Source organism: Petromyzon marinus, chromosome 7 (genome assembly GCF_048934315.1).
Source record: "Petromyzon marinus isolate PM22_M1 ecotype Great Lakes invasive population chromosome 7, UKy_Petmar_22M1.pri1.0, whole genome shotgun sequence".
Taxonomy (NCBI): domain Eukaryota; kingdom Metazoa; phylum Chordata; class Hyperoartia; order Petromyzontiformes; family Petromyzontidae; genus Petromyzon; species Petromyzon marinus.
Window position 1 is genome coordinate 7546050 of NC_133673.1, and position 22132 is coordinate 7568181.

The 22132-nt window shown below is 47.1% G+C and overlaps 1 protein-coding gene across 2 annotated transcripts in view; it reads right to left on the reverse strand.

Annotated features, from left to right (window-relative positions):
- GYS2 (glycogen synthase 2) overlaps positions 1-20965 on the reverse strand; it is a 32886-nt gene extending 11921 nt beyond the window's left edge. The window contains exons 1-8 of one of the 2 annotated variants that reach the window (XM_032948905.2): positions 20417-20965; positions 15065-15246; positions 12078-12269; positions 5856-6041; positions 4240-4384; positions 3648-3765; positions 3080-3200; positions 1862-1968 (exon numbers count right to left, since the gene is read on the reverse strand). In XM_032948905.2, the coding sequence (XP_032804796.2) occupies positions 1862-1968; positions 3080-3200; positions 3648-3765; positions 4240-4384; positions 5856-6041; positions 12078-12269; positions 15065-15246; positions 20417-20528 (1163 nt within the window). In that variant the 5' untranslated portion in view covers positions 20529-20965. Of the gene's footprint in view, positions 1-1861; positions 1969-3079; positions 3201-3647; positions 3766-4239; positions 4385-5855; positions 6042-12077; positions 12270-15064; positions 15247-20093; positions 20351-20416 lie in introns of those variants that run through there. The other variant, XM_076065305.1, reaches the window with a different exon arrangement.
- Positions 20966-22132: the final 1167 nt, after the last annotated feature.

Consider the following 22132-nt stretch of genomic DNA (forward strand, 5'->3'; position numbering starts at 1 on the left):
CACATAGGTGTGGGGCCACTTACCACCGTGCTTGCACATTCCCCAGGGTTACGCCACATTGAGCAAGGCAATGCCGCGTGGTGATGCACGCATTTCCAGGATTGAAGGTTGGATTAGAGACAAACTCCACTTGATCGGCAAGCATCGTTGGATCTCGACAGTGTTAACGTGCAGGGAAATTGTGTGGCCAGCACATGGTAGTACAGCAAGTAGGCGACGTACTTATCCATAGGTTTGAATATTACACTCTCGTGTGCGTGGGTTTCATTGGTGCATTCGGGTACTATCCCGCGTGCAGAACATAAAGACGATTAAGACTTGCCTCAAACAACGATTCGATTGTCATTGAGAACTATAATTTTCTTAACTGGTTTCAATTTAAAGACCTCCTTACGTGGGGTATCACTGCGCTGGAAGCTCATGACACAGATCCAGCATTAAATCGGAGAGGGGTGGGAAGGTCAAGCTGGTCATGGTATAATACCACATGGTGTAACCATGTGGCAGTCAGATTGCGCAATCACCAGATTGTGCATTCACAACAGTGGTTCAGTGGTGCTGGGGGTGGAGGCGATTAAAGTAGTGGTGGTATTCTGGTGGGGGAAATGGCGAAGATTATAATTGGCTGTGGGTGGCGAAGTTGAAGGGTTTGTAATTGTATGGGCATCTCTCAGGCTGAACCATCTCGAAACTGAATGAGGCTCCGAGCAGATGGGTCGAGACTGGTTTCCACAAAATGGCGGTACTACAATATATCGTACCATGTAGAATCCGCAAAAATAGTTTAATTGATTTTGCAACGTATGGTGATTATGGTATTACTAGCCTTTTGCCCGTCCAAGGACGGGTGTATTGCAGTAAATCTGAAACTTGCAAGCGAAAAGCAGACCGCGACGTGATATTTATTGCATCAATTCGTGTGCAATTTGTAAGGCCGCGGTGACAGACTTATTTCATTTAAAGGTAATAATCCCTTGTTCATCATGACGTCCTTTTTACGTCTCAATAGCGTTACGGAGATCGCGTGACGTGAGGGTTCTAAGTTGAGGAAATAGTATATAATTTTGAAAGGGAGCAAAAATAATTCCATAACCAACATACTGTATTACATACTGTATGTTGCAAAATCAACAATACCATTATCGCAGATCTTATATCATCCTAGCATAATATTACAGAAACCAGTCTGCTTTTAAGCAATGTTTATTCATACTTAATGTGCCTAATAGCACAAAAACGCGATGAGAAAAAGACTAAATACATTTACAAGGTTAAGGGAAAATGATACATCGTGAAACCTAATACCGCATCATGAAAAGTTATAGTGGCAACCCTAGAAGAAACGGACATGAAAAGACAGAAAGACACTGTTATTATGCATATTTATGTCACCATTTCTCAAACACAGATGCAGGGCTGCCTGCTGGATTCGAACAGAGCCTCTGCAACAAGTGGGAACGCGCTACGGCTGGGCCATGTCCCCACCCCATAAGACAACAGTACAACAATATATTATTGTAATGTACTATGCTCCTACGTCGGTGCTCCCCATTTCACCGAATCCACATTGAGAGAGGGGGAGGGGGGGGGATGGGGCAAGGGGAAGAGCAACACAGTGGCAGACACATGGACATACAGAGAAAGGTATCGGAGTCACACAGAGACAGAGACCAAGAGCCACAAATACAAAGAAACAGAGAGAGAGACAAGAGAGAATCTCTGGATATTACTTTGGGAAGCACGACCAGAGAGAATCACCGCCTTAACCGCATCCAACATACCGTGCCGCCCTGCGTGCACACGGACAGCCATCACGGGACAGCTCTCACCCACCAGCGCAGTCTCTCCGAGCGCAGCTTACCAGAGCTGCTTGCGCACCGCCTGCCCCTTCAGCGTCTCCACGTTGAAGTTGTTGGTTTGTGCCGGCATGATGAGGAAGGCCACCACAGTCACATCCCTGAGGGACGTCTTTGGAGTAACGAGACCAATTAAATGTTTAAACAATTATGTTGGCAGTCGAGTAATAAGCATTGGTCAGACGAAATATACAGCAATGAACAAAAAAAAATCACAAGCCACATATTAACTGTTAAGACATTTATTTAGATAGTGTAAGAACAATAATTATTTTCTTTAAACATTTTAAACCCTACATGTTCTACAATTTAAAAATGTAACATCTTCACTTTTTTACGCTAAAAGTTAGAATTCTCGAGCTGTAATGAAAGTGCATGTACAGCTAGCTCTTTAATAAGCTGCTATGCTTGACGAGACAAATTTCCAGCAGCCCAGAGCTGGATTAACAGTTGTGTGGTTGGTGAACATGCCCTGCATGGCTCCATGGTTGCAAGGGAGGCCCTCTACTGGCATGGCTGGGATCTGTGAATGGACAGACTTCAACACTGAACACTGTAAGTTATGGTGAAGAGAGCCGAGTATTTTTTTGGTATCATTCGTGGCTGGGCTGAGACCATCAACTCGTTGCACTTGAGAACCCAGTCTCTTATCACTGGCGGCTCAGTGCTGAGCCACCCAGCCACGTATACACCTTCCTCTTTCACTGTATAACAGAGCCCCACGCCCATACCAAGTCAGCATGGCACAGCACAGAAGGTGCCAGGTCGTTTTGCCACGGTACGGCTGGCTCGCATGTGGCATTGGGAAAAGGGTTTTGTATGTATTAACTTATTCTTGGTTCTTTACCAAAAGAACCAAGTATGAATCCCTGCAGTCACGAAAGCTTTAATTAAAAATGTATCAACTTGTTCGCACCGTATGTAGCCAACCATACTCAATCGGAGGTGCGGGGGAAGGACAAACTAAACATCAATAACGGTTCTATCGAAATTAGTTTTCAATTCTAGATTAAAAAGTACATAGCTGCAGTGGCTTCCTCATATCGGAAGGCAGAGTGTGTTCCAGACCGCCGCAGAAGCGCATCTGAAAGCGCGCGATGCAGTGACCGTCTTTGTTCAATGGCTAGCCAAAAGCCACTGCGAGGATGACTGGAGTTTGCGTGATGGTTTAAGGTCCTTCATGTGTTAACCATCAGTGAGCTCTGCGGCCAGACGTTGCTCACCTGCAGGCGGTAGTTGAGCCGAGTGAGTGCCTCCAGGAATAAGTCCGTCCCTTTGTTGGTGAACTCGTATCGCCCGGCGGTGAACAGAAACAGTGTTTTCTCAAAGTCGAAGTCAATGTGCCTACACCGCCACAGTCAAGCACACAAAAGGGATGATTTACTTGGAGGGTCACGGATGACAGAAGTTCGACAAACTTTTTTTAAGCGACTGATAAAAAATTCCCCTCCCTCCACTCTGGGCACTAAACTAAACACATTTTTTTCTTTTACCAGGTAATGCCCAATGAGCTATACAGCTCTTTTTCAGAAGCGACCTGGTCACAAATGATAGCTCAACAAAGTGGATTATTGCGTGGAAAATTCTCAGTCAAATACTCGAAACACGTTTTTATAAATGTGGTGCAAATAACTGGAGGACATGGAGACATATCCAAGCGACCACAGAGAGAGAAACATGCAAACTCCAAATATAGGATGCGTCAGGGTCAGAATAGAATCCACGACCTCCTGCATACCAGCGAGAGAGTTAACATCTCGCCACTGCGGGACCTTCGACTCTGTGGCGCACCCATAAAAGTGTCCCCGAATGAACTCCTGGATGCGGAGTTTGCTGAGCACGTGCAGGTTCTGGAACTCGTGCGTCGCCGAAAACTTCTTGAGACTCAAGCCGTTGGGGGTGATGAAATCTGCGAGATAATGCACGAGGACATTATCCAGGTCATTTAGAGAGGGCAGGTGGTGATAATGGTTGTATGCTGATGGTGATGATGATGGTACCATAATTGAAGTGTTGGTGGTCACAAAGCTGATAATAGTAATGATTGTGGCAAAGGACCTAAAGTTGTGATAATTATAGGCTGGTTACAGAGGTGGTGGCAGCTGTTGTGGTTCGGTGGTACAGGTAGTGGTGATCGTAGCCATGGGACCTGGTGGTGATGGTGGTGATGGTGATCATTCAGACAGTTATGAATAACAATTGGACGATTGATCAATAGATGACCTACGGAGGTAACCGCCCAACTTGTGCCCGATGGGATGGAGGCAGTGCATTCGAATTAAATGAAGGACCGGTATAAAAACCAAGACTGGGATGATGGCGAGGACTTTGGGACCACGAAGAAGAGGGGACGTTGACGCTGGCCCTGCGGGGGCGCGCTCGCCTGGCCGTCGCTTGAGCAGATGCTCAGCCTCGTAGGCCGTGATGCGCGACACGGTGGTGAAGGAGTGGGCGCAGTACGACGCCGCGCGCTCGATGCAGTAGCGGTGGTAGATTCGACGCTCGCCAGCCTCCTTGTCGGGGTCGAACTGTGTTGACAGACGCAATCATTCTTCACCAAGGCAATGGCACGTACACGCATGGCCATTTTGTCAATCCACTGCTGGATGAGGGCTTCCCGTACACCATGTCCAGTTATCGGGGGGGGGGGGGTTGTTATTCGACCATAAAATGCATAGTTATTCACTTTAATCGAGTGAGTATATTGATATGGGGATATATCAATGGTTAGTATTTTTTTTAATACTTGCTAGCCGTTGTGTTAATGTCGTTATACATATTGGGAGGCATCGAGAGGGAAGGAGCGAGGCTTGGAGGAGTGCTGGATCTTCCGGGCCGAGTCGTGAGCCAGCGTCAGTGAATAATAAACGAGCACCAACGCGGCTAATTTTCATCGAGAGGACCAAGACGGATCCATTTGAACTCTTTCCCAGCCCTTCGCCAACTTTGTTTTTCAAAGTTGGATTTGTTTGAATCGGTGCGAGGACAATGATAATGTACTTGCCAAAAAGACTTGTTTTAGTGGTACAATAGTTCAAAATAATATATCAAACAAGTGAGAAATATAATTGATAAAAAGGTTATCCAAGTTGCATGGCACATCTATGCGCAACCTACACCGACCAGCATGGTGAAGTATGGTCAAATAAACTCCACGACCTGCACCGGCAGGAGGGAGGCCCTCATGAAGCAGTGGGCAGACAATGGCTGTGTATGTTCATTATCATTATGGGACGCTGCGGTGATCATGGGGTAGCGCAATTCGATCTCCTGGCATGGTATTTGAAACAATTGCCAAGTTTCTTAGATCCCACCCCATCCACCCAGCAGTACATTTTGATACACAGTCAATCGGCAGATCGCGTGTGGTGCGGTGAATTGTGGGTACCTGCCACCTCTTTGTGTACACATGACCAAAACATATTATCTCAATTCCCCCTTTTAGTGGAGGCTCTTCTGCCAGCAGTAGCTTGAACAAGGCATTCCAGGGCTGCACCTTTATATTTTACGTTTACTTTGATTATACCTGCACGATCCACAGACCATTCCTCTGTGCCACATTACAGACATAAACGCTACACGTTCACCTCTGATTAGTACGGTTGGCTACATAAGGTGCAAAAATAAGTTCAACATTCGCCAATCGTAAAAGTATATAATAAATAGGTGGTCTCTTTTGGGCAGAGGTCCTTCTTTACAGGACAGAGAGGCCAGAGAGGTAGCGTTTACCACTCTAACTCTCTGGCCTCCCTATGTGCCATGAAGAAGAGCCATTGCCCGAACCATCACTCCCGATATATTTTTTCTTTTTAAAAGGCAGTGTTATTGACGAATGTGTCGAGTTTTTGTTACTTGTGCACCGCTGCAAACGCAGCAGCAGCAGCAGCAGCACCAAACTATTTTTGTCACATTGCAGGCAGACGCCACCGCGACTGGTGACAGCCGTGCCGATGTCCCGCCGGTCCCCAACCGCAGCGTTTGCCGCCCGCGTGCACTCACGTGCTGCATGTTGTTGTAGAAGTCGGTGTTGCCGGCGCACAGGTAGCGCCCGAGCAGCGTGGCGTGCGTCGTGAACACCGTGGCCACGGGCAGCTGCCGCAGGCGGCACAACAGCAGCCCCACGCCCGACAGCCACTCGTGGAAGTGAGCCACGATCGGCAGGCGCTCCTCGCTGTGCGCTGCAAACTGATGCGCGCGCAGACAGGGGACACGCGCGGTCGTCACTCGCCCATGGCGACGACACGCCGTATATCAAGCATCGTCATTTCTAAGCGCTGACAAAGTGCGGCGAAACGACTTTTTATCCGCAGCCATAATATCTGCTGCTCCTGGTGTGCGTGCCCCCCCCAACCCCAGTCGAATTGCGGCCGCTGCAGTTTCTCGCGAGGCGGATGGAGGAGAGTTTCTCTGTACCCAGCCTGGTGGTGCCGTTGGCAGCGCTCTCAATATACTAAATCACAACTTTTTGTTGCCAGCATCAATGTATGAAAAATAAGAATAGGTTTTATCCATTATGGCAATAAAATAGGAGGTGTTAAGATGTTCAAACACCAAATAGAAACCCTTTGCAAGGAATTGTCTGCATTAACCACACGTGGTACTTGTGGTGAGCATGCACACAAACATGCTCTGGTAATATCTACGGCATTGATTGGCCTACACCAGAGACAGCCTTCTTTAGGGCCTAGTCTCACCACCAGTGTCAGACCAGACAACGCCAAAAGGCGAACAGTACAAAGACAATGCCACTATCAGAGCATTGATAGCTCGGGGTGCAGGCCAATCAGTCTCCCCCCACGTGTCTCTCCCCCCATCCCCGTGCGTCTCTCTCTCCCGGTGTGTCCCCAGGGGGTGGGGCCATGGCCGGCCCAACTATCACTTGCCATTCACGTTAACTGTGACCCGGGATCATGCTCGAATCTCCATACCACTGCAAACCACTCGTCCCCCTATTCATAATATACGTGAAGAAAAAAAATCTCACACGTTCCAAAATAGCACTGCAAGTCTGGGGGGCCCCGCTGCCACTCGTAAAACTTAACAGCGGCAAGAAACATTTGTCGTCCCCTTGCGAGTTCTCGGCAGCCTCGCACTATAAGCCATCGACGGGGCCAACTGCTGGCACCAAATGTGACGCCAATACAAGAAGACGAATCACGTGCTGATTAGAGGAGGACGAGGCATCTTTCTGCCCACCCCGAAGCGACGTGCACAGCAGAATCCTTGTGCATGTACAGCCCTCATGTCAAACCCATGCTGGATGAGGGCATCCCTACACTGCACGGGTTCACAGCAGTCACGACCATAACTTCGTCATGCTGGTCATGCAGGGAGCATAGATGTTTAAGCATAGTACAGGACAACAATGGATTTTGTGGCACTGCCCACTGCTCACAAAATAGCCCCATGGGAGCTTACAACAACACTTATGCGTTGCGGATGCCCCCATTCAAGCACCATCCTGGCTCAGCCCTGCTAAGATCGAGGGGGCATTCTGGGTGGTATGGTCGTAGGTTACTGAATTATTACACCAGTTAAATGAGCAGCGTGGTCACCCACACGTGCAATTAGTCATTCATTGTACTAGTCTTATTACAGGAAATGCACGGCTCATTACTACTGCTGTACCGAGTGGTAATTAATTTTTCCACCAGGCCAAATGATTTATGTGGCCCGACCTACGTTTAAAGCTGTATTTATTCAATTTTAATCATGATGCCATTAATCGGGTTTTCAGATCGTGCCATTTTCAATGTATTTCAATGTTTCGTTTTCAGGTACCGTTCTATGGTATTCCAGTGGCATTTCACATGCTTGAACATTAAAACAAAAATGTAAACCATGTCAATCCAATCAGCTGCTGCAAGTGCATACAAGTTTAACGTACATTTAGTATAACCAGTTGAGAACTCAACTGATTGGAGGCGTGTCTGCTAGGAGGGAGCGATTATTGCTGTGCATAGTCCAAAAAGAGTAATTTGCAGCTAATTGTAGGATCTGGCAAATTTGGACCCTTATGCTTGTACACAATGGCCTACTCTTGCAAATTAAGTCAGGTGATATTTAACGTCCAATGTAAAGCAGACGGCACGTGGTATTCTTATGGTTATTGCACCCACATAGAAACAGGGCGGCCCACTGGATTTGACCGATGAACTTCAGGAACACTTCTGGGCCAAGTCGTCATCACCACTACTCACTCCTGCTAGGCCATACACCCTGCGACTGTGACATAACTTGCCCATACCATACGCAACTCTCAGCTGCATAATCATAAACCAGAAACATAACCAGACCACGATTCAGGTTGCACGTTGTGACATCTGCTCAAGGTCAAAAACATTTACCTTTTGGCTAACGCTACCCTTCAATTTCAGAACCAACGTTTCCATGTTGGTAATCTCACAGCTTCTGTACATTCACTGGCCACTTTGCAGCCCAGGATGATGGGAATCTCACACAGTCGATGATATTTGTGTAATACACTAACCTGCTGCATCCAAAGTGATCGATTACAAGGCATGCACCACTACCACTATTAACACTTCTACAAAATTATCGATTGTCTTTATTTTACCACGTACCTTTTTGCTGTGTCCAAATAGGTAATTAAATTTGTATCTGCATCTATCTACCTATACCCATTGTGCCACTCCCATGAGGTGGATAATGATTCACCTCAGAAATTCTAAGAATTGACAATTTGGGGATACAATTCAAGAAACATCTATTGTAAAATTTTATGGTTCCTGTATTGTACAATGTATTATTTGTTTTCTTGTTTGTTCCGAAGTCAAAAGTATATTATAACTTGCAGAAACAGTAGACAATCAATTCTCAGACACATGACTGAATGCATGTGTAATGGGTTCAATCTGAGCGCACACTAGAACTTGGAGGCAATACGTTTTATACACTTAGCTATGTACACTGGAGTATGGCTATTTACATTCTGGATGGGGCAACTACAAATCGGACCCAGGTCAGCCAACATGCTGCCTGGTCCACGTGCGCGATGCGCGGAGACCCACCAACCACGTTGGACTCTTCCTAGCCAGGACGAACCCCAGTCACCCCCGGGGATTGGCTTCCGGCGTGGCCAGGTCCCACCCTTGGCCACGCCTCTTTTCCCGATCCTTCGTGAGGGTTCAAGACCCACCTCACGTGTTCCTCTACCCTGGTCCCCCCCCCCCCCGTCCGCACCACATCCGGTCACGTGCCCCTTCCCGTCCCAACAGTGCCACCCACGCGGTACTGTCTCTACACAAAGTTACCCACATCAACGACACTACACATGTACAGTATCATAGGCATAATCGATTTCCTATCAATGGCTTGTTACATGCTTACTATATTTTCTCTCCACCTGAAGAAGACCGCTTGTGTTGCGATCGAAACGTCGTGGGTTTTTTGCTTTTAATTTAGATTTTTGTTTTCTAGCTACGTGACTTTGCCGAAAGAACCAAGAATATGAATTCCTGCAGTCACGAAAGTTTTAAGTCTAAATTTAACCGCCTCTACGGGGAGGGTTTTCCCATAACCATAAGATCTTTTAACAAACTCCGAGACAAGAAAGCTCATCTGACCGAGTCACTCACATTTCTGAAGAGATGCTGCAACTTTAAGGTAATACCGACTTCATTCACACTGACCTCTGCTGCTGTCACATCTTCCAATGCCAAACGATATTTGTTTAGAGCTAGCTTGGCCCTGATCTGAGAGAATTAGACTGCTCCACACTGAACTGGATCATGCAGACAAGACTCTTGAATTACACTTAACATTGACACAAAAAAATGTCTGCATCTGATTGGGAACATGTAGATAACATGACCGCTTCATCAGCCGCTACAATGTCAGATAAATGTAAAGATAATCTGATTTCCCAATTCAACCTCCTTTCCATGAAGATACCAGATCTACATGTTAAAAAGTTAGACCTTGACAAGGTCGTTTTCAATCTGAGTAATAGCCCAATCTCCGATGGTCTGAAGTTGGTTATGGCTAAAGGATTGAACTTTGCAGGACAAAAACGTGTACAATAACAAAATTCAGGACCTACTTAATGATGGTAGCTACACAAAGATTAAAAGAGATCCTACCAACTGTCTCGTTACAAAAACGAACAGTATCATCACCGATTCAGCTTCATTGATTGAACAGACCAAAAGGTTTTCCCTCAAATCTTCTGCTGCTAGACCACCCAGATTATATGGCTTACCAAAAATCCATAAAGAAGGTACGCCCCTTCGTCACATCGTCTCCACCATTGGCTCACCCACCTACAAACTGGCCCAATATCTGTCTGAGACCTTGCAGCCTTTCACTGGTAAGACCACCTTTTCTGTTCTTAACTTAGCTCACCTGGTTGCGTCAATTAAAGACATCTCACTGTCCCCAGGTGATTTGCTCGTTAGTTTTCATGTATTTTCTCTGCTCAGCAAGGTTCCTGTGCCCGATACCATTGCAATAATTGAAAATTTGGTCCAACAAGGATTAAATGCCGATGTACCAGCCCTGGTGAGACACTGCCTCACGAATACACTTTGAATGGAACATTCTACAAACAAACTAGGGCACTCCAATGGGTTCTCCCTTATTTCTGGGTGTGGCTAAAATTTTCATGGAAAAATTTGAGACAGACACCATCCAGGCATCCACTCTACGCCCATCCCTTTGGAAGAGGTACGTGGATGACACGTTTGTCATCTGGACATATGGCCGGCCGGCTCTGCAACAATTTCCCAACCACATTAATTTCATTCACCCAGCAATCAAATTCACTATGGAGGTATAAAAGGATGGCATGCTACCCTTCTTGGATGTTTTAATCAAAAGGAGACCAGATGGCTCAATGAGCCACTGTCTACAGGAAAGTAACCCATACTGACGCCTGCCTAAAACCTGATTCCTACCACCATCCATCCCAGAAGAAATCCCTCATCAAAACGCTACACCATAGAGCTCAATGTATTTCCGACTATGAAAACCTGACCAGTGAACTCAAACACTAAACCAAGCTCTCAAGGCAAATGGATACTCTGAGTACACAATCCGCAAAGCCATCAACCCAACCGTGAGGAAGGAACCATCTGAAGATCCAATCAAAACCGTCACCTTACCTTACATAGCAGGGATAACCAAAAAGACAATTAAAATATCTTGAACAAACACAGTACACAAAATTAATTACCTGATCCCATCTGTGAAGGACAAGATCCCTGACAATCAATATCCCGGCGTCTACAAACTAAGCTGTACCTGCGGCAGCAGTTGCATTGGGGAAACCAAACGACATGTCTCGGACCGTGTTCGTGAACACAAGGCAGATCTGAAACACGGCAGGACCAATACTTCTGCCGTAGCTGACCATTACTTTAATACGGCTGGCTCGCATGAAATCGATTTCTATAAAACGGTGGTATTTTGCAAGCCGACTGGCTATCAGAGATTCGTTCACGAAGCCATCCATATATACAGACACAAACACAATTTCAACCGAGACGACGGTTTTAAAACTCAGCAATCATTGGAAAGATGTCATCAACCACTTTGGGTCATGATTTTAATTTGTGTTTCCTTGTCAACCTCTACCGTCAGCAGTGTGGATGGGCGTAGCGAGGTGCAATTCCCCCCCCCCCTCCCATCTCTACCCCCCCCCTTATCTCTGCTCCACCCCCTCTCTCTCCCCCCCCCCGTCTGCCCCATTCTTCCCCCCCCCCCCCATTTTCTGATGGGTGTACCGAGGTGCAATTCCTCCCTCCATATGTACCCCTTTCTCCTCCCCCCCTCATCTCTGCCCCACCCCCTCTCTCTCCCAGCTCTTTTATCCCCATTTCTTCCCCCCCCCCCCCCCATTGTCTACTCGCGCAGCCCTTTCCCCCGCCCACTCACTCTGGAGCCCCGATAAGCAGCTGCATTTGGAAGCTTTCCCCCTCTTTTCTCTCCACCTGAAGAAGACTGCTCGTGTTGTGATCGAAACGTTGTGGGGTTTTTTTTTTTACTTTACATATACTTTACCGAAAGAATCAAGAATATCTTTATACCCATTTATGTAAGCCTTAATTTCAGCCAGAGCTGGCAGGGGCTGGAATCTATAAACGCTTGACGGTAGACGAATCATTGTCGGGGAAAGAGTGGGAGGAGGGGGGGGGCAGTTTACAGGGGGGCGGTGGGTGAACGGGGCAAGCATAAAATAGACCACAGGGCCTAGGCACCTACCTCTCTGAGGAACGCCTCTGTGAGGAAACCAAAGAGGACAGCTTCCGTGGTCTCCCGGTCATCGCACGGCACGCCGATGTTCGACGCCTCCCACAGCTCGCCCTTCCACTGATCCAGGTGGTGCCGGGCACTCTCAATGTCGAACAGCACCACAGAGGGGCCCCCTTCCGTCAGCCAGCGGCCAAAGTACACCTGGCACCACACAATGCAATATCCACAACCGGGCCCTCTCATCACCACAAAGCAAATCATGAGTACTGTCTAGTATTCGCTCCATTCCTATTAGCAAAAGGCTAACCAGGATGGTGCTATGATACACAAATTAGCTTAGTCTGCAGTACTTTTGCAGTGGGGGGGGGGGGGGGGGTTGGCAATGCTGCCACGTGGCTTAACCTCATTATAGAAATGTTCTAATTTTTACCGTGACGCCGGTGCACGTGATTAATGTCCAATGAGAAGCAGTCGGCATGCATTTTTGCTCAATACACCTCGAGTATTAAATGGAGGTGGCCATTGGGCTCACACTGCGAGCCACCACCAGAAGCGGCAAACGCGTTACTGCTCGGCCTCGTCACTACAAACCAAGCACGAACGCCGTAAAATTAACACTTTTGGAAAACTTCACAAGTAGAAAAATGTTGGCTTCAAATTGGACAATTCATGTAATTAGTTTGGACTGCTGGGATCATCGACCAGGCTGCCTTCACCCACTGTATTTCGCTCAAAAAGAGTGACTGGAGCGAGACAACAGTGTCACCGCCTACAATTGAACCATGAACTGAAGCAGTTATTTGTAATTCTTTCAGGTCTCTATTGGAAAAAGAGGCCTTCATCTTAGTGTTTTGGAATGACTGGTAATTGTCTATTTATTTTACCTGTGTGCAGAAATGCATCATCAGCTGATAACTCCACTTTTCATGGCCAAACATGCATTGGAACACACCCTGCTGATCTCAACAGAAAGAGCATATGGTAGTAGGGAGCCTGTTTGTGTGACCCCAATTCACCGGACACCATCATTCGTCATCGTCGTTATGCCACGAGTGGCAACCGTTTCATCCCTCCCCTACTGAATTCATGCACCACAACTCAACAGCAGCTCGTGGAATTTAGCTGCCAGATTAAGAAATAACTGGATGGTCCACTCCTAACGCCACTAATATAAGCAAGCTGTTGACTCCTCCGAATTGGACAAAACAAGAGACAATTCTGTTGTGTAGAGCACTAGTTGTCCGTGTGTCGCTGGGACGTAGCATCCATAAGCTTTTTTGGGTTAGATTGCACAAATATAAACGCGTCCTTAAACCCGCCACCACCCGACAGCCAATTAGTAAGGTTTGTCACGTAAACAAAACATGCCAATTCGTTACGAGCACAGCACACTGGTGTGTTGGCGAGTAAACCCACAACATTTACAATTCGAGTACGACGTTCCGCCAGCAATTACAACCAGCCCCATCAGGCGACAGCCAGAGTTGTGGAAAAATCCCCCTGTTTCGGTCTTAAAGATACATAGCAGTTTGGATTAATTCACACTGGGCAAAGAGCATGTCTGAATCTACACACTGCCACGCGTTCTCTCTCTCTCTCCCTCTTCTAAATGCCAAGGTGAAAGAATGCATAATGGCCAATAAAGCACACTTCAGTAAGTTCCAACTGAGTGAGCAAGCCATGCTCTGCCCCCAGGGTTAAAATTATTTTCACTTAATATGATCCGCGTATTCAGGGTCAAACTAAAGTTGTGTTTTTTTTTTAACTCAGCCACTAGTGTAGCATTTACAGACTGTGTGGAAACAACGAATGCAATTACGAACAATACTGGCTGGCCACGTTTCACCCCATCGTCTGCTGGAATATGAAACAAGTGGTCATTAAGTTACCGGGCTGCAGTGGTGGTTATGCACACCTGTAATCCAGCACCACGGAGGAGGAGGCCAGGGTTGGTAGATCACACAAATGTCATTGAACTCCCTTGCATATTAATGTAATTCGTTACATGAAGTGAAATGCAGTGTTCTGTGCAACGATGCGATAAAACATCATGGCCTCGGGTCACCACACCTTACCCCCTCTAGATCAATCCAGGAAATAGCTCTCAGTCAGCACCAGGTCTATAATCAAAACTGTGCCGTATACTGCAATAACGTTCAACACAATGCCGGTAACCAGACCTCAAAATCAATCCCTGCCACCAGATCACAGATTCAATTTCCCGGACTGTCCGGGTCAAACCCAGACAGGTGGTCACCGTAACCATGGCGTGTTAACGCTGCAACAATCTGGGTCGGGATCCCACCATAGTACCTGTAGCTCCAAGGCCGAAACAGTGAGTGGTCAACAACTTAGCAGAGACAGAGGGCCGTGCCTAAGCTCGAGTTAGCAATGGTGTCGCTTGGTTCAATTTCGAGGTTGAATGCTTTGACCTTTTACTATATTATGCATTTAATGCAAACATAACTGGAATTGACCGGACACAACTGGGGAGCTGAAAGGTTATTGATTAAGTAGAGCATAGATCATTGGATTCAGGTACAAGCAGAGTTTGCTGCGCAGCGTGTTTCCATTGCCCCATGACACCAATGGGGGGGGGGGGGGTAGGGGGGGCGCGACCTCTGGATTGCAAGATTCCAAGTCCAGAGGTCGTCTCTAAATTCTTATAGTCAAGTAAAAAAAAAATGTCCATTAGCATATCTTATACGAGTGCCGGTTTTTTCTAAAAGAGGTTCCCTTGTTCAGCTCTCAACAATTGTTCAACATGTACTATGTCGTTACTATTACTTCATCTTTAGTCACATCACTACGTTATGCCCGCCCACGACCCCACCCTCTTTATCGAAGGTCACGGTACAAGGCTTTGCAAAATGCCTCGCAGCCCAAACCGCCCTCCACCTGAACCGCAAGGTGGTGGCGGCAGTGGCGGCAGTGGTGGCGGTGTCGTCATCCAACGGGCCCCTGTGGAGGACGCGCGAGGGAGTGGTTGCCGGCACCTTGCACCCGCGGTTGTCAAGGGCCTCCATGGCTTGGCGCACAGCAGGGTTCGTCGGCTCGCCCAGCTCCACCTCGGTGCGCACATTGTGCTCGAAGTATGGGCCGATGAGGAAGTAGTTGTCGCCCCACTCCACGCTCGTCTGCCTCACTTTGCTCTGGATCACCGTGTAGATGCCACCGACTGCAATGAGGGAGGGATGGGGTGGGGGAGGATGTGCGACAAACATCTGAGAGGTGGAGCTATCGCAGAGCCTGGTCTTCAAGCCAGGAGGCTTCCACGGCCACAGGGAGACAAATAAGCGCACGACAGTCTAACTACGGGAGCCCAAGTAAATACAGACGTAAATGGAAGTACAAATTGCAACTACAAGTAATGTGGATTATTACTGCCCAAAAAGGGCTCTCTGTTCAGATGGGGGGAGGATCCTTTATCCAGAAGTATAACTTATGGCTCCTGAAAAATGTTGGGGGGCCCCCTAAAGAAGTGAGACGCCCCTGACCGTATGCACATGTTTACAGCCCTGGGTGTGTATACATTGATAAGATGAACAATATTCCAACATGAAAATCTTAAAATATTTATCTGTAAAGGTTTTTTTTTTACAATTGATGGAAATCAAATGCGGGATTTATGAGTGAAATTCTAACGGAAGCAGAACTCTTATGGAAAATAAAAGCAGCTTTGTTGGAGAAATGTTTATCCCGCGGTATTAAAAGTGACGTGGTGGGGGGGGGGGTAAATGTCTGGGGCTCTTAACGTTTTAAAGATTAAAAAAAAATGCAGCAATAGCAACATTTCTATAAATCCCGTCAGATTGCCTCTTAAGTGATCAAATGTACGAGCCCTGCACAGGTACAGTATTTGCGTGTTAGGTGACCAACTTGACCTTTAAAATGTCGAGTAAGGACATTTCTGAGAATGTCCGGTGCTGATGGGCGCATGTAGCCAACTCAAGCCATTGTGTTTTTTTGTATGCGATGTGTTCTATCAGCCTTTCTAGATTTGAAGCTTCCGTGACTGCAAGGATCCATACTCTTTGGTACTATTCGGTAAAGTCACGTAGGTAAAAATAAAATAACAAAAAAATCACGACGTTTCTATCAGCCTTGTCATTTTTTTCATGCTGGTCATAACCATGTTTGTTGTAGAACCTTGCCATTTGGTAATTGCCAATGTACAGTTGTTTTGGGATTTTTTGTTGGTGCGTTTTTTCTTGTTCTTGTTGCTGTAACTAACATTTTTGTGGAACCAGGTCCCCATCGATGTGCATATTTATTTTCCAATGGGTTGTTACCCGTGCCCAAATAAAACCTAAAGAAAAAATCTAAATCACACAAGAGAAGGCTTTTTGTACAATTTTGGCGTCACACAAACCGGGTTTGAACTTTCCACCAGTGGTCATCTGGCCTCAAAACATTCAAACAACATCGACTCGATTGCAATTTGGAATGGCACACTTTTCACTTGACCTCAAAATCACCGGACAATTTGTTTGTGTTCCCGTTCATATCCATGTGGCGTTGGCGATTGATAAATCAATGAAATGCTACACATTAAAACAACGATTTTTTATTTGGTGATATGAAGAAAACCCATGACTGGGAGCATAATCTACACTGGATATGTTCATGTAATATTCAATGGTTGTTGGCTAATGAAATACACTGGAATAACTGAAGCCTCTATAGTTTACCAACACACATATTGTACATCGCATCAATAACTCAAAACTGGATACTATGTAAATGTGTTACCTTCACAATACAAATACATTGGCAACTCCAAGCCAAGCATTGGCAGTGTATTTGAAAGATATGTCCCTTTCATTATTTCAAATGTGGATAGCTTAAAAAGGCAGGCATTTATGCAATTCACTGACACCAATTATTGTCCCAGATTCGGGAATCAACATTCACCCTCTTTATCACTTTGGCCATGGTTGGTGAGATTATTTTTTTTTATTTTCCATACAATGTCTACACACAGCATGAAGGAACACTGTAAATGCCCCCCCCCCCTATATCCCTGCCGGGTGGAGCAGTGGTAAAGTGATTAGCGCAGTGAGCCGTGAATTAAGTGAGCAGAGTTGACCCGGGTTCAATTCCTGGGGTGCGCGAGGACAGCCTTCTCGCGGTCCACCCCATTATCGTGAAACTTCCAACTCGTATCATCACTCTGAATACAGAACTGATTGTTTCAACGACCTCCCGGTACGAGTCGCAAGAATCAAAGTCATTCAAATGGTCTTTCTCAGGGCCACGACGAGCCCTGCCAAGGAACCAGCACTGAGGATCTGCAAGCAACCTAGACACGGATTGAATACTTGTTACTCAATTTCCATACGTAAGAATAACATTCCTGGTCACGGCTAACATCAGCGACCAGTGATAACGGAATATGTCCGAGGCACACGTTCACCAACCTACTCTGATCAGCATGGTGAAGTATGGTAAAAAAAAAACCTCCTACGATTGACTTGACGTGGGGAGGCCTTAATTCAGCCACGGATTGGCAAAAGCCTGTACATTCTTATTGTGATTATTATGCCCGTGCAGCGACACTTAATCCCCAGGTAGCAATGAAGGAGTTGTGTATTTTTAAATGGAGCCCTTGCCACTTTAGGCAGCCAATGAGGCTAAATTTGCAAAAGGCTGTGACCTAGCAATCTGGTGAAAAATCGTCGCCCTACTCATCCCTTTAATCTCATTTGGGATTTTTATTTTTTCAACATCGCAGGCTTGCACACTACAGCTGAAAAGCATCGAGAGAAATTAACTTTGGACTGCACAAAGAATCATCTCGCGCGACAGTTGAGGTGTACTTCAGCCTTGGAAGGCAAAGTGCCACACGATTGGTGCCGTTGGTGCAAATATCAACCCCAACCCCCCAACTGCGCACGCGGCAATGCTCTCCTTTTGTTCTGGGCGGAGTTTGGGGCAGCATGCCGCTTTGATTACTGGGCACGGCCACGCGCGCGGATCGTGTAGACGGTGGCCCAAGCTGGGGCGAGTTAGAAACCGCACCGGGGAGAGAAAGAGAGGCGGGCGCCGTGCCGTGCCGTGCCGCCGGACGGACGCGCAGGTCACGACACAAACGCCGAATCTGTGCCGAGAATAAGCGCTCCATTCAACGGCCCAGGCCGGTCTATAAATAGCACCCAGACTGGGTCACAAAGCGCGCGTCTTGGCAAGGGCCACGCTGTATCTCCCCCCACGCAAGCAAGCAAGCTCGCTCGCTCTTGCATAAGCAAATTCAGCGCACAAATCTGTTTACACACCAGGCAAGCGCGCGTGTGCATTTCAGTAATATCGGTAGAGAGAGAGATAATTACGTTACCCCCCCCCCGCTCGTCGGCCGTGAAAACATGTTTTTTTGTGAAAATGCACGCTGCAGGTTCGCAGACCAAACTAAAGGAACTAAAAGCTTTTATTTTACCAGGTGAGGTCCGCTGGGCTGCACAGCTCTTACAAAGGCATTCGTTTAAAAATGTGCAACTTGATCCTTTCTCTGAAAAAAACAACTTTAAATTATCCAGAGGTTTTTGGATTAGATCGGGTAAATATAAATCCAAACCTGTCAACCCCTACGGTTTACCCAATTTCCCTGTACATATTCGTGTACAGGGAAATTGAGTTCAGGTCCATATGGTGGACAGCCACTTCAATGCCGGTAAAAAAAAGTTGTCTATTTGTGTTTCTCCCTTATGATGGGACTTTGTAGGATGAACGTTGAAATTTATAAGGACACGAGTGACCAATAAGGTCTGAATTGGTCTGTAATAAGGTAGGCGCTGATAAGGGTTTGTCAGGTGTGTAAATGTGTCGTTAAACCCACCACCACCCGACACAGCCAAGTAGTAAGATTCGTCACATGAACAAAACATGCCAATCAATGCGTTACCAGTTCAGCACACCGGTTTATTGGAGAGTAAACCGACAACATGTGAAAAAAATAGGTTTGACACTTTCCGGCAAAAACACAGGTGTTACGATGTTAAAACACCAAATAGAAATGTTTTGCAAAGAATTAAGTCTGCCTTAACCACACGCACCAGTGGTGAACATGCAAACATGCTCTGATATATGGATAATCTTTTAAACTGACTGGCCTACACCAAAGGCAGCCTTCTATAGGGCCTAGTCTCACCACCAGTGTCGGGCCAGAGAACGCCAAAAGGCGAACAGTACAAAAACAATGCCACTGTCAGAGCATTCATAGCTCGGGGTGAGCAGCTACAAAATGGGACCTTTTTGCCAGTTTTGAAACCCACAACATTAACAATTAGAGTACGACGTTTCGCCGGTAATTACAATAAGCCTCGTCAAGCAACAGCCCGAGCCACAACTCATCAGGTGACAGTTGGGAATGCAACCTCAAGATATCCGGGCACATGGACGAGTGTGCTAACCGCACCACCACCACCACAGCATTCAAAGTTATGGGACATTTAGAAACCACACACTCTCCAGAAGAGTTCAACCTCCATTATCACACAAAGCATCTCTGTCGCGTGCGCCAAACGAATTTCAAAACATCCTTCAAATATATGCCTGCTCTTTGGATAACTATGGAGAGATATACAGCACCGTGTTTGTGAATGGACAATAATGACTGCAGCTATTTGTCGTGAGAATTCGGCCTCCACTCTTAAACAAGTGCAGTAGTATTGCGAGTCAACCTTTCCATTGTGTAAAGAATTCGTCTTACCCGCATGCAGCTGGAATACATATCTTATTGAGATAAAAGGGTTGCCAATTTACAATACCAACACGGGGCAATACGGCTATGTTGTGCCAGACCGTCAAACAGTTTACATAACTTTCTACGGTGCGACAAGGCGAGTTGAAACAAATACGCGACTGGGGCTGGACAAAAAAAAGTCTACATTAATCTTCTCCGAATAACACACAGATCAGAATTGCAATCACGATACATCTACCGGCAACGATAAAGTTACGTGGTCCCGACTTCACCAGGGCAGTAGCTGCCCCGAACACGAACCAGGGCGTTGCTGGCTTGAATCTTACCGATTGCCTGCAACTGCTTTGAGCCCCCAGTGGCGTGGCGTGAAGAGAATTGGCCCTGCCCGGTGCCAATTCCTCGTCCAATTCCTCCCTTCTTCGTAGTCCGGTGCCTAGGCCCCCTCCCGGTCCCGTGGGACGTGGATGCAATTGCACCGCCTGCACACTTGGTAGCCACGGCGCCGTATTGGTATAGCCCACAAGTCCACCACGTGGCGTTGGTTTGGCGGACAGAAGTAAAGTCTCATGATTTCTGGCGCGGCGCCGCAAGCTCTCTCGTTAGGGTCACTCGCCGTGCGGGTGTCATCACGTGGCACGCGCGCAGGTACCTTTGTTCGTGACTTCCCACGAGACTTCAAAGAGCACGGCGCCTTCGTGAGGTCTCTGCTCCAGACTCCACTCGCCCACCGACGTCACCGAGATGGAGCGAGACAATGGCATGGTGCGCAATGAGTTTGCTTGGATGCGGAATATAATAATAATAATGATAGATTCGAGGAAAAGCTGAAACCGCAACAAATTACAAGAACGGCACCATTGACATCGAGCAGCAGCGCCGAAGTGGATATTTTACTGCAACGAACACTTAAGCCGAAAGACAGCGGGAGTTGCTCTCAGCCGGCTGAGCAAAACAAAACACTCGTAAAATAATAAATATATCACAACTTTTCTGCGACCCGAAAATGCACGCGAGCGCGTGGAGTTGACGTGGTCTGAGAGCCGAGTGGCTGCGGGGCATAGCATCGTGCACATGGGCGGTGTTCTGCGACTCGCAGTCTGCTTTAGCCGGCCCTGGACCAATAACCAACAGGATGAGCCGGTGGCAAAGGGGTTGGTTGGCGGCGGTGGTGGTTGTGGTGGTGATGAAAACATATGGCCGCGCGCACCCGCAAACACACGAAGTCATTAATCAACTCCAGCCTTGCAATGTGCCGACGACGATCATCGCCGCACGCGTTGCATTGTCTGGTGACGCTGCGTGCCCGTGATTCACACCTGCGCACGTGTGCGGTGACGCCCGTCGTTGGACGAACACGCGCATGTGTGTGACCGCGTTATGGAGCACACTGCACAATGGAATCACAGAGACAGATCACCCGTGTAGCCTTAACAGACTGTTGCGGCAAGTGCTGTTGGCGAACACCTATGAAGGCCGGAACGGTACGCGAGGGGGTGGCTGGCCAACAGCACGCCCGACCGCCTTTGTCTCCCCAGTGGCGATATTTACACGCCGCACCAGGTACTCATTTGAGGCTGAGTCGACCTAGTGGAGGCCCACGACCGGTTCAGATAATCGTCACTTGGTGTTGGCAGTGAGCGGGAATCCAACCCAGGTCGCTGGGTTCTTAGCGCAGCGCGCTATCCGCTGCGCCACCGCTCCCACAATGTAATCGGAATATAAGCACGTGCATCATATATATATCAGCATGGTCCCTTCTATACTGCGTGTTTTATACTTATAAAAATCCATAAACAAGTTTTTTTTACCAGTGCTTTCAAAAGAAAATTTTAACCTAAACCACAATTTTGGCCTTTTTTACTTGTGTAAAATAATAATTTTATCTTTACAAATATGATATAACCACTGCTCGCTCGCTCGCTCGCAAGGTCCAACGACGCACGATGGAGAAATGAAATCAATCGTCGGGTTGGGTGTGCACAGACTTTGAAATTACCGATTCTTTTTTTTTACGCCGGTCATGCATATTTTAGCTCCGCTAAGGAATACTCAGAAGTGCATTCATGTGCGAAGCTTAAGCCCACGCGAGTGCTATTGTGAGACTGGGTTTAATTAGCGCGCCACATCGTCTACACACACAGCTGGCAACGCACTTGATCGGTGACGCTGGAGTGAGCGAGTTATTTGCTTTCAAGTTCATGCAAACCTTGCCTTCCTTACATCTCGTCACCCTGGGCAGCAGTATTCTTTCGTGCGCGCCTCGCTCACTGCGCAATTGCTAATAAACGCGCCGGTGAGTTATGTTACTTTGGGATTCGAATAAAGGGGGTGGGGGGGGATAAAGTCATAACTTATAATAAATACA